General features: G+C 38.4%; 1 protein-coding gene across 1 annotated transcript; it reads right to left on the bottom strand.

Moving 5' to 3' along the window:
• Window positions 1-48: 48 nt before the first annotated feature.
• Window positions 49-7201, bottom strand: slc22a6l (solute carrier family 22 member 6, like). The gene is made up of 11 exons (XM_007556804.2): window positions 6823-7201; window positions 6291-6681; window positions 6084-6187; window positions 5818-5972; window positions 5323-5491; window positions 5093-5216; window positions 4894-5009; window positions 4579-4793; window positions 3840-3948; window positions 629-832; window positions 49-525 (listed from the first exon to the last, which is right to left on the bottom strand). Exons 2-11 carry the CDS (start codon window positions 6675-6677, stop codon window positions 432-434), a joined length of 1677 nt encoding a protein of 558 aa, XP_007556866.1. The 5' UTR covers window positions 6678-6681; window positions 6823-7201; the 3' UTR covers window positions 49-431.
• Between the last annotated feature and the right edge of the window lie 6243 nt (window positions 7202-13444).

Here is a 13444-nt window from a genome sequence, read left to right as displayed (position 1 = left end):
GCTCTAGTAATATCTGAGTTTTAAAAAAGTAAAAAACAAACTCAGAAGTGGAGTATGTGTTCACTTTTATTGAAAAATACAAAGTGGTACATATAAAGCAGAACAAATTTACAAAAGCACCAATAAAGATACAGTCAGTCTTGAATTAATTCTACTCAGAGATTTGGGTTATAGACACGATTGTTGTAAAGAAGTCCTGAATTTCTCAAAGCTACTGTTTCACCAACAAACATACTGTGGGTGTGATTGTCTGATGCCTTCGGATTATTTTACTGACCTTTTGAAAACGACGCTCTTTCTCCATTTCTCAGGATAAAACAACACAAAATAAACTTTGAAAATCACATATGCAGCTAAGAAGAAAACAAACCGTACAAACGCCATTATTTATTTTTGTGTCAGCACATTCACCGGGTTTATAGGCAGGGATTTCATGCAGCCTGTTTGAGGAGATCCACCTTAGTGTCCTGCAAGATCATTGTTTCCTTTATTGGCATTGGACACTTAGAGGTTTTTCCAGAACCCCTGAGGGAACAGAGAAGGACAAACTGAATAAACCGTCCTTTCTCTGCATTTCAAAGTGTTTTTGCAAGACTAAGCCATTTCCTGTTTGTAATTTTCAACTTACCTGTCCTCCACATCCTGTATTGTGTCAGGGAGATGTGTGCCCAGTGTCTCTGGAAGAAAAACTGCAGCAAACCCTGAGAGAATTGGAGCTCCTCCGTAGATTAAACCTGGCAGCCAAGGTATGTGGTCCCCAGTGAGCTGAACCATTGGGGCCACCATAGATCCCACGCGAGCCATCATGGACACCCAACCCATGCCACTTTGACTAAATGCGAAAATGAAATCAAAATGACACAATTAAAGCAGAATCAGTGGTCTAGATGCTGTGCAGTTAAAAATTAAATTATATTGGAGCCTTTATTTGGCATTTTGTCTAATCAAAGCCTGTCGGACATTCTTAAAGGAAGATGGTAGAAGTGCATGAATGCACGAGTTTAATATGATTAAACTAAATTTGAACATGGAATCAATTTTGTATGTTTGCAGTGTTCACACAGTTCCACTATAAAAATTTGGCAGAGAGGGCAGCTTTAAAAATGTAACAAAATCAGAAGGGGGAAATCTTTGACACTTAGCTCAAGATAAAATCACTTGCACTTTTTAAAGTTAGAGGCCAGGAAATGGCAGTATTAAGCAGCGAAAGGGTTCTCTGCAACATCTACAGCTCATGAGGGAGAACTAGTTGATTCAGAGCTAATTTTGGAACGATGGCACTATGAACGACACGGCTGAAAAGAAACTGTAAAAAAAAAAAAAAAATCCCATTAGCAGGTTGCTTCAAGTCAGAAGCGAAGTGTGGGAGAAGGTGCTCCGATCAGATGAGACCGAAAATAGACTATGTACAAAATGTTACGGAGGAAAAGTAACACTACACATGCCCGTTAACATACCATCCCCTGGTGGATTGAACTACATATAAGGGAATACTGAGAAGAAGAAAAAAACTGAGGCTTAAACAAACTGGGGCCAGAGGTTCACCTTCTGGCAGGACAACAGCGCTAAGCAAACAGTCAGAGCTGCAATCAAAAGATTTGCATCAATGAATGACCTGAATACAAATGCCCACTTCACAATTACGCCTTACTTTCTCTTTGTCTGTCCCATGAAATCTCAATAAAATACATCCAGATTTGTGGCTAGAACATGACAGTAATTTATCCAAGGAGTATTAATGATTTTGAAAGACTGTGTTACAAACACTGTGTGCATTTAACCAAATAACTCAGTTTCTTATGAGTATGGATGGAATTTCTTAGTGAAAAAATAAAAGATTTTGTAAAAAATGTGTGAATAAAAACCATGTAATGTCACAGACTTTATGTTCCAGAAAAAACAAATGCTGTGTAAATCTTATTTGACACATTGGCAGTCCACAGTAAGCACATACAAGCGGACGCATTAGCCTGCAGTCATTGGCACTCATCACCAACATCTGTTTGCAGAACCTGTTTGAACCTCAAGAGTATTTATCCTGGCCAAAGGTCACCTGGAGACTTCCCAAGGTCAACCTGAAACTCTTAGATCGTTCTTCTTTTTTTTGTCAAAACCTTTACAAACTCCTTAAATGCAGTTTTTTTTCCCCCTTTGGCACAAATTCCTGGTAGCATGCTTAGCTGTTATGTGTCTGTAAGTGTTTCTCTGGTAATGTTTAAAAAGGACTCGGCTTCATGGTTATTGTAAATCTTGTTTTTGTTTTCCTTGATTGTTTGGAACATCTCATTGAGATTAATAAAAATAGTTCCACGAATGTTCAGTTTTCAATATTTTTATTTTTTTTACCAGATGAGCTGTTATTAAATGGGCAAAAATCTGTTTTCTTATTTAAGAAGATTTTTCAGTTAACGGTCTTACCAGTAATACTTATGAATCACTGCAGTGATATGAAAAATTCTCCACACCTTCAACAGCTCATAATTTGTCAACAGGCCCAACTGTTTGTGTTTTACTGGAATATATGTGATAGACCAATACAAAGTAGCCGTACAGTGGACCAGGTGTTTGCCAGGTTTAGGGACCACAACCACTTCTGAATAGCTGGAATCTGCAAACACTTGACACCCGCTCTGAAAATGCTTCAACCTACCTATTTAATTAGCACTAGCACCAAATAACTCTTACTATGCATTAACAGGTTCTGTGGATACTGCCTTGGCCCTAGCACAGAAGCTAACATCCACAGTGTTTCTTATTTTCTCTCTTGGTAGTGCAAGGAACATGAATGCTGCTGCTGAAAATGGCAGCTCTCAGCATGTCGAAAATGCTCTAGAAAACACATCTGTGAATATGTGCATGTTCCATAATCAATTTGGGGTTACAGCCACGGCTCTAACCATGAATAGGTAGCACAAGCAGAAGAAAAAATAATGAATGGTTTTCCAATTTTATTCAAGTAAAAACTAACAAGTCTGGCTTGGCATTTGAATTTACCCTTTTGCACTTGTTACATGCCTTTCATCCAAACTCTTTTGCAAAGAGCTTGAGCTGCTTTGCAAGAAAGAATCACTAATAGTTTCAGTCTGCAGTCGTGCACAGCTGACGGAGGCAGACCCCCGAAACAGTTGTAGCTGTAAATACCACAAAATGTCTCACTGCACAGATTTGTAGAGCCTCGATAGTTCTTTGGTTTTACGACCCTCCTTTAACACCACGCACCACTTTCCGTCCTCTTTCATTCTGTTTTCTGACACATAAAATCAGAGTAAAACACACTGAAACTTGTTGTGGCACGATGGAATCTGAAAGGTTTGAGGTGTACGGATACTTTTGGTCACACGTGAGAAAACGGTCACTTATTTAACTCAATCCCTCACTGTTTAGTCCAAGTTTGGATTGAATTGAACTTTGTGTAGCACTGTTAATCTGCAAACCTCCCCCCTCTGACCTGTGTCACTGATCACCTGTGCCAGTAAATAATCAGAGAAGCAAACATAATTCAGTGTGTTTTCACTACTACATCACAAACCTTATCGACTTTAAGCTTCAATTGCTTTTGTATTTTCATTACTTTCTTTCTCCTGAAATTGTTAAGTATATAAATATATGTTTTTTTTAATTGTTTGTATCAATTATCACTTTTGTGTCTATAATCATGCTTTAATTTAATCATGTTTTAACTGTGATGCTTTTTTTTTTTTTTTGGTCAAGAAGTTTGCGAACTGAACAAAGTCACAGGTTGCCAGGATTACACTCACATCAGAAAAAAATTAAGGAACACTGGTTTTCCTCAGGAGGAATCAGATTCAATAAATTCAATTTCCGTTTTTAAAACGTACCGGATGATAGTTGGGAAAAGTTCTCCAGAGTAAAGGTAGCAGCAGTTGAAGGATGCAGCCAGGCAGCCTTTGCCCACCACTGCCAGACAGGTTCGCAAAGTCTGTTTGTCTAAAGAAAAAAAAAGACACATTACTAAATGTATAACTTTTCCCATTCCAGTAGATATAACTGTATGTTTAGTTTATTATAGAGCATGCAAAACAAAACAAAACAAAAAACCCCAATTATAATCAACTTGTTTTCGGGAGTTTTAGTTTCTTTTATGCCTTCTCATACCATGATACTGCCACCACCGTGTTTTACAGTAGAACTGGTATATTCAGGCTCAAGCGCAATATAAGATTTCTAACACAATGCATTTTATTGCACGGTTTTCACTGATGGTCAACAAGCTTGGGAGACCTTTGACTGGATTTACGTTGAGATTTAATTAACAAACCCTATACCCTATTTAATTAATAAACCTGATACCCTATTTACTAATTAAGCCACTTCTAAAGTCAGTCAGTTGCTGTCATAGTTTGAGTAAAAATATAAGCAAGCAACACTTTTTAGGTTTTAACTTGGAAAAAAAAAAGTTATACATTGTTCTTTCGTCCAATTCAAAAGTATGCTCTGTTTTGTGTTGGTCAGTCAATCATTGTCTCAAGAAACACTTTTCTGGTTGTAACGTAAAATCTAAAAGAAAAAAAAGTTCAATAAAATAGTACCAGCATAAGAAATGCGTTCCGTATTTACCATAAGGCACCAGTATGTTGATCAGAATTGTGACTCCGGCAGTGATCAGAGCGCCGCATTGTGACGGACGGCGTCCAATGAAACTCATACACACAGTGACAACAACTTTAGCGGGGATGTCGACCGCGCCGAAGATCACTTGTATCAAGTAGATGTTCACCCCAAATTTCTGTAGGTCCATAGAAAGGCCATAGTACGCAAAGCTGGTTGATAACCTGAGAGAGAGAACGAACGAGAGAGAGAATGTCCTTTACTGCAGATTATTTAAAGATGGGTTTTGTTTGTGTCTTTTTATAGAAGAATCAGGATGTGTACCAGGTGGCACTGAGGCAGAAAGTCATGACGCGCATTTTGGGCGTGCGGAACAGATCAAGGGCAGAGTGGGGCCCCTGGGAGCACGACAGCTCTTTTTTCATAGATTCTTGCAGCATCTGCGCATAAAGAAGACATACTTTCAATGCACGTCCCATTCATGAATTAAAAACACAACTCTATGAAAATGACACTGCCGTACTTTTACATTAATCTTTTCCCCTTCTTCATGGCGGCCATTAAACCTGGCCACACTTTTAAGCATCTTCACAGCCTGTTCGGGTTTATTGTTTATCGCCAACCATCTTGACGACTCATGAAACCACCTGAGAATATACACGTGTTTATTTTATTAGATGGTTTTTGCCGTTTACAGACGCTCCCAACATTTGAACGGTCCGTCCACTTGCACCTTTGTATTCGCCATCTTACCATGCAATGAGGAAGAACACATAGAAGGGCAACGACACAGCCAGGGTCAACCACCTCCAGTCCGTGATCAAGTAGGCGATGGCCGGCAGAAGCATCTGCCCCATGGTGTAGCAGTAGCCGGTTGCCGTCCCCGTGAAAGTCCGCACACGAGTCGGGATCCACTCCACAACTTCACGAGAAAGAATCAAAGAAAAACATTTTATTTCTTGACAAACATCCATAAAAAGTCACATCAAAGTTATAGACTACAAGTGAGAATATAGAAAGAGGCAGATGAAGAGACAGACATAATTTTATTTCAGTTTATGCTAGTTAAAGATAGCCATTCAAAAATAAAATCAACATCAATAATGGTAATAAAAAAAAATAATGTCTTGGTTATTATTGTTATTGCCTTCCACAGCTCGTCTGACGAGTTGTAGTCTAGACTACTACATTTTATCCCTTTAGCAAACAAATTCTTGTTTTTATGTTTTTGGCTGACTGCTTAATTACTGAGTGAGAAGGTGTTGAGTCCCAGGCCCGACAGAGCCATGCCACAGCCAAACCGGAACAGACAGAAGACGGAGAAGGAAGGGGAGAAAGCAGCACACGTTCCCGAAACCGCCATGAGCAGGTTAGAGATCAGCAGGAGGATGCGGCGGCCATATCTAGGAGAGAAGAGTGATGTTTGGATTTTATTTTTTTTTAAAGGCACATTAAAGAAAAAGATTATTAGCATCAGATAGATTTGGAACTACTGATGAAACATTGGAGGATACCTGTCTGAAAGGCCTCCAAAGACAAGAGCCCCCACAAGCACACCGCCCATATAAATGGTTTGCCCCATTTGCTTTAAGGAGCGCAGGTCACACACCAAGTGCCACTGAAGAAAAGCAAAAAACAAATCTGTAAGTGTCTCCTACAATCATCTCTGGCTTGATTAAAGCCCCCACGATCGCAATAAAGTCTGAAGAACGCGGCCCTACATCAGATATGATAGTGGAGGTCATATCCGTCATGTTGTAGGACCATCCATCAACACATCCCTCCAGGACGGCGCCATAATCCCTCTCTGTGGCAGAACTACCATTCTGAGCCAGGAGGTGCCACTGTGGAGCAACGTATCGCTGGCAACTCTGTGGTTTCCCTGCTTCATTCAGTGGCACCGTGATCTGCAGAATCTCATCCGGGCTCAGCTGGGTCCGAGACATGTTGGAATGTGAGCTGCAGTGATGAGGCGGCACCATGGCCACAAAGTTCTGCAGCAGGTTGTGACTGGCCATCAAGAAGACTGGGGTGCAGAGGAGAATCACATGGAGGACCTGGAAGCGACCCGTGCTGCCGACCTGTTCGAGGAGGTCAGCGAAGGCCATCCTTCTGCACAACCACAGTATTGATATTAAAATTCTGCGGCATTAACAAACTTACAGTAGATGAATGAAAAAAAAGAAAAAAAGCAAGCGCTCTGTAACTATCTGACATCAAAGTGTTACATGATAAGAAATGGAACAAACTTACCTGATTGATCACACTTTGCTTTGTAAAGAAAAATTCTTAAAACAATAATAATAATAAAAAAAGCTTTCTGATATTTAATGCACAAAAACTAAGTTTAACCTAAAATCCCCATATAAGTCCTTAAAAATGTTGGGGGGAAAAAGGGCACAACAGAGAAATAACTAGCTTTGTCACTGCACCATATTTAAATCCATAAACGGCTCTGAAATTCCTCTACTTCTTCTCAACCTTAGGAATTAGCAGCTTTCTGTTTGAGCACCGAGCTAAAAGTACAGAGTCCTTGCTGCACAGGTCTTGTTGAAAGATCTGAAAGAACTCCAGCATCAGTCCCACCTCAGCTCTTTGCCCTCTTTGCACTGAGAAACACTCACTGCCCTTTAGTGGTTACTTAATATGAATGACTGAGTGCGTGTGTGTGTGTGCGTGTGTGTGTGTGTGTGTGTGTGTGTCAAAGAGAGAAAAAGAGAGAGAGGCACACGTGCATACACATGAGATCAATCAGGAAATGTTTTTCTTTGCTATTTTTTGCAGACGTTTCTGATTAGCGTACCAAGAAGTTAGCAGGATTAAAGATAAACAATAAGAAAGAAAAGAGGTAATAAGTGAGGGAACAATGAGTGAGTCATTGCCATAAGTTGCAAAATACGTTGATCAATATTCAACAATTTAAATGCCCTTTAACACTACGAACCTTTTCTCCTTCTCCCTAACGCCTCGTGTTATAACACTGTAAATAAGTTACTGCGCTTTGCTTTGCAGTCTAAATAATATAGGAGAAAATGACTGGAAATAACATTAAAAAAAATCTAATAATTATATTTTCAAGGTGAAAAGATATTAGGCTTGATCCGATTGTAACTTAAATAGGAGCTACTTTAGCTTTGTTAGATTCCTGCTGATTAGTTTTGAGGAATGTTTTCTCTTATGTAATAATCAGCATGAGACGTCGGAGCCAATGAAGCTGCAGGTGCACCGGGGCTAAACAAGAAAATCTAAGTTTTTTCAGCTGTCTGACTCAGAAACCGACTGGAGCTGCTAGATTTTTCCTTCTTCAGCATATTTCTTTTTTTTTTTTAATCAATTTATTTAAAATTGGATTCAAGGTAAAACCGTATCATGCGGTGCTTTGTAAAAAATAGCTTTTTACTCTGTTCCATTTTGGAAAACTTTAACATGTCTTTTAGGGGATGGGTTGTGAGAAAAGCAGCACAAAGTGTTGCATAACTGTGGACGGGATTTATTTTTTTCTTGTTTTTCATCACCGTTTATCAAATAAATAAAAATCAGACTAATGCAGCTGGCATTTGTGTCCATGCAACAGGACAGTTCGATCTCAGTATAAATACTGTGGCTCAGTGAAAAAAAAATATGAAAAAAAATGTAGATTTGATATGAATTTGGGGTTCTTTTTTATATATAAAAAGTAAAACAGAAATATCTTTACTTTTGTTTCATTTTTACAAATAAAAAACTGGAAAAGAGCCCTCTCTTTTCCATTTCACATACTTGAGATATTATTTAATGAATATGTCCATTAAAAAAAAAAAAAAACACAAGCAGAAGAGAGAGAAGCAGGAGATGTTAAACGTCCTGCTTTCATCTCTTAGTTGGTTATTTTCCTTAATCTCACATTATTCAAAGAATAGTTAGCAGAGAAATCATCCATAAATTATAACATAAAACTCTGGAGAAAACTTTGAATACAGTCTTAATGTTTTACACAAGATGTGTCAACACGTTTGGCAGCTTTCTGTGTTCAAGGTTGAATGACTAACCAGACGCGGCAGAATATGCAGATTATTTATCTGATCCTAGAGGTGAACAGGTGATGTTTCTGTGATGTTATAGCAAGGCAGAAAGCAATAAAGCTTCTCTGATCAATATAATAACAATAAACAAATGTTTTTTTGTTTTTTTTGTTTGTTTTTTTTAAAGCATGAACATCAGAGAATCAACTACAGAGGAAGATTTGTGGGATGATTTTTGCTTGAGTTGAGCAGGGCTATTCCATTAGGTCCACTTTACATGTCACTGTGTTGCATAAGACCTGTTCAGAATATGCTTTCCCATTGCAAAAGTATTCACAACCCAAGTACCTGCTCACATTTTGTTACCATGCAACCAGAAACATCTGGTTGCATGGTAATGATGAACCAACACAAATACAATTTTATCGTAAAAGAAAAACCAACCAGTAATCTGGATTACCATACAGGAAGTCTGTTGGTTAAAATATTTTCTATACCTACTTATTTCTTGCAGGATGCCTCCTGGCAATGGTGATCCTAACGTTCAAGTGAAGTCTGATCTCATCACTGTTCAGTAGAAATGGCTGGCTGAGAATAATCAAGAAGCCCGTCTTAAGGATTAAACAAACCAAGTCACAATTTTTGACTCAATTATTGGTTAAAGTTATACAACTTTTGTCGCATCCTCAAGAGCCCAGCATTTAGCTTAAACAAATAAATCAGGAGAAATCAGCAAGACTCCTTGCTGAGGAGGCCTTGCGAGCAATTCAAGTACCTCAACTTTACCTCTAGATATGAAAATCCCAGTTTATTTTGCTCCACATCATGGTGAAAACATAATGAGTTGATGGCAACTAAAGTTTCCCCAGCAAGCATCATGTTACTCTGTGGTTTTGCAGCGTTTTAACAAGCTACACCAAACAGAAAAAGCTGTCTTCTTGTAAAAACAGATAAGTATTATCTTATAAATACAGCTGCCAGATAAACTTGCTGTGGTATTTGTTGATGTGAACTTATTTACTGAACATTCTCCTCTAAAGTTATTAGTCCTTCTTATATCAGAAGAGTCTGACTCTGTTGAAGAGGGCGGCGGGGGCGAGCAGACTTATTTCTTGGATTGAAAGACTGACTTATTGAGCGAGACACATTTCATTTTTTTTCTAAACAAGAGACCGTTTTCTGTCTCTGTCATATATTGATCAAAGCGAGTCTCAAGCATTTCATTTACACCTCAGGAAAGTCTGTCACCGGGCATAATATCGCTCCTCAAAGACAGAGCTACAAAGTGAGCCAATTACAGTCAGTCACTCCTCGAGAGGAGCATATTTACAGACCCACAGATCAAAACTTTGCAAGGTAGGAACAAAACACAAGTGGAAATCCTGTTTAAGTTCATTATATGTCTACTGTGATCTGAAGCTTGTACCGTGGGATTTATGCTTGATCCTTGAACTCAGAGGTAAGCCCAAAAAGCAACAAGTTGTCTTACAGTTTACTGCAACACTAAAACCAGACTATAGAAGCCAAAATTGATAAATGTGACATAACACGTGTATCCTTTCATCCTCTCATCAAGTCCGTTAATGGTTCTTTTCAAGATTAAACACACAACCCTGATCTTTTGTCACTGTGCAAGGAGAGCTTGTTGAATAGAAATGTGTGAATCATCCTCTTAAGGTCAAGCTCCAACATGGTTAGGAAATGACACAGCTTTTTTTTATTGGTGTCAGATATATATATATAAAACTATCCTCTTCTTCTCTGGCAATGGGGCTGTGAAAATGTGATGCCCTCGTTCTGTTTTTCTTTTGCTTGTCAAATTTAAATATTTCAATTCATCAAACAAAACTTAATAGCAACTAAAAGGAGTAAAGTGAAAATCATTTTTAAATGATTATTCATTCTCAAATTAAAACATGAATTAATTGCAATTAACAGCAATTTGTGGAAGACTGAAGAGACCTCCATGCATGACACCCATTCGAGGAAAATCAAGAAATCATTGACAAAGTAGCAGGTTAAAAGGGCTCAGAAAGCAGAACATAAAGGCATTGATACTGATATATCAGCTTGGAAATGGTTACAAAAACATTTCTAAGACTTTGAGACTCCAGTGCACCACAGTGAGAGTCACAAATAGAGAAAATATGGAACAAACATTTTCAAAAGTGGTCTGCATAACAAAATTACTCCAAGAGCTCATCAATGACTCATCCAAGAGGTCGCCGTGTAACCAGTAGATTGACAACTAAAACACTCAGACCTCTCTTGTTGGTTAATGGCTTTTGAGAGCGCCGTAGATGTTAGCTGCTCCAGTGTGTGTTGCTTTGACAAAAAGTGGTTGTCAAAATTTAGCATCTGCAGCAGGATACTATTCAGCTTCTTTCATGGGTTTGTCCACATCACTTTCAGGCATTAACTACTCACTTGGTTTGTTTTTTCTGCTTCCTTAGATGTCCTATCTACTACTTGTGAACATTTCTGGGGACATTGTGGTCAAACTGGCACAACAGGGCCTCTCGATGTTAATGTTCACTTCTTTCAAATCTTGCTTCACCATTTGCTGCTGCAGCTTCCTTCAACCTCATTTATTTCTTATTATCCATGAATTCTGAAAATCTTCGCAAAATCAAGTGACACGGTTGAATCCTCTCTGGTTAGTTCAAATAGACTTCAAACTTGATATTTGATGACCTTGAGTTTCATTGATTCTTTGTGCGCGGTTCTTTCTCTGAGGATTACCGAGAAAAGTTTCTGTCTCTTTAGTAAAAGAGGGCTTAACTCTGCAGGTTGTGACTGATGACATACTCATGGCACATTTTGAACCCCCATATTACAGAGGTTTTATTTATTTGCTGTTTTTCAGTTACTTGTACAATTTTTAATTTAGAGCGCACTGCCTCTCAAAAGTATTTCTAACCTTTAAACCTTTTCACCTGTTGTCACAAAGCAACCTCAAACCTCCACGTATTCATTATGAGATAAAAATGTTAAAAGTGTGGCATCCCTTTGTATTCTGCAGCTGCAAATGTTTCTGAATAAGCCCCCAATACTTTAAATATCAAGACACTGAAATAGTTCAAATTAAGTCAAATTGGATGGAAAGTGTCTATCAACAGTGAATCTCAGTCTTGATATAATGTGCTTAGCAAGGAGAGGGATTCTTCTCTAAATCTAAATGTTGTTCAGCATATGCTGGCAAATTAGGCCCATTTAAATTCAACATCCAGTTAGTAGTCCAGGTCATGACCTCATTATCAAACTTAAAAAATAAATATTCAATAACTGCTCTGACAGGCCACACATCCTACTTGACTGGACAGAGGAGCCGGTTTATTGTAGCAGAGGTTCTTTTTTTATGCTGCTGTTGAGATTCGTGGTTTTTTATTTAACTTTCTGAGTACATCTGTCGCGCTGGAGCAAATGTTATCAGGAAGAGCCTGTGATAACAGCTCGCATTACGATTAACTGCTTCTGGCTGCATCCCTCCGCTGGAGTGCTGCCCTCACAAGCAAAAGTGCCAAAGTCCTGTCTCCTTGTAAACTGGGTCTCGTGCTAATGTTGACACAGAGGTTTGCTATGGGGCAACAGCCTTATCAGACACCCATATCCCTGCTTTTGTGCTGCCCTATTTAACCGTGGCACATACTGTCCTTTTATGTATTTATTTTGCAATGCCATCTCATGTTGAATGTTGGACTTTTGTCCAAAACAACCCATCCTGAACTCGTTCATATCTTGACTGTTTTGGCAGGTACAATATTTATTTTCACAGCAGCTGATGTGGTTTTACTAGGGCATTAACAAGTGCATTTTGTGGTACCTTTATGGAAATACCCGTTATATCCATTAACGTTAATGAAGGGAAGTAAAAATTATTAAAATGTTAAAATGTAAAATCTGCAGTTCTGTGGGAAAAGAACTGACCCCCTTGCTTTGCTTTTTTGCAAGAGTGAAATGTTTAAAATCATCAAACAGATGAGTGTCAAAGGAAGCACTAAAAGCAGTTTTCAAAGGAGGATTAAATTTTTTAGGCAACAAAACACGGCCCGATGTGAAAAACGTTATCTTTCCTTGACCAAACATACATTAATTTAGATGACGCCAGCAAGTTCGTTCAGATAGGTAAAGCTCATCCTGAGCTTTCTCACAATCTCTAAGCCCTCACAATCTCTAACTGTACTCTTAAGTTCATGAGCTACCACTGGCCACTTTGTTACCTTCAGCCCATCTGCCTCCCCTGCACCTGCATGGACTCTGAAGTCAGAGACCCTTTCTTAATTTTCTGAAATGTGGAAGAGATAGTCAGGGTGTTTACATGCACTTATCACTGATATGTTGAAGAGCATGCTCATGGTGTAAAGAGACTTGAGCTAATAATCATTTTATTTCAAGTTTACATGCAAGCTGTGATTATGCTAATTTTTCCACAGCTAAGTGCAGGATCACCAATTACATAAAGACCTGATTACTGCTAGACGCGTAGAATCAAGAAGCCACATAAATGGAAACCAGCAGACATCATTAAGAGTGCTGAAAGATCATAAAGAAAGGTCATGGCACAAAGTAAAGAAATTCAAGAACAAACCCACTTTTTATGTAGAGCAATATACAGATTTGTTTTCATTATTAAAGGATGTTAAAGACATCGTTTTTTATTTTCTTAGTAAAGATCTGATTTTAAAAACATTATATAATGTGAAAATGTTAAGTGTGAATATAAGGAAAAACTGTTGTTTTTTATTACTTGTAATAAGATTGACATGATTGAAGGGGTTAAGGTTTAAAGAAGCAGTAAAGAGAGTATGGTGACATCTAGTGGCCGAGGTACACATTGCAACCACCCCAACACTTTCCCAATGAAGCACAGCATC

The sequence above is a fragment of the Poecilia formosa genome, unplaced genomic scaffold, assembly GCF_000485575.1.
Source record: "Poecilia formosa unplaced genomic scaffold, Poecilia_formosa-5.1.2 Scaffold3, whole genome shotgun sequence".
Lineage (NCBI taxonomy): Eukaryota > Metazoa > Chordata > Actinopteri > Cyprinodontiformes > Poeciliidae > Poecilia > Poecilia formosa.
This window is presented reverse-complemented; position numbering and strand designations above follow the sequence as displayed.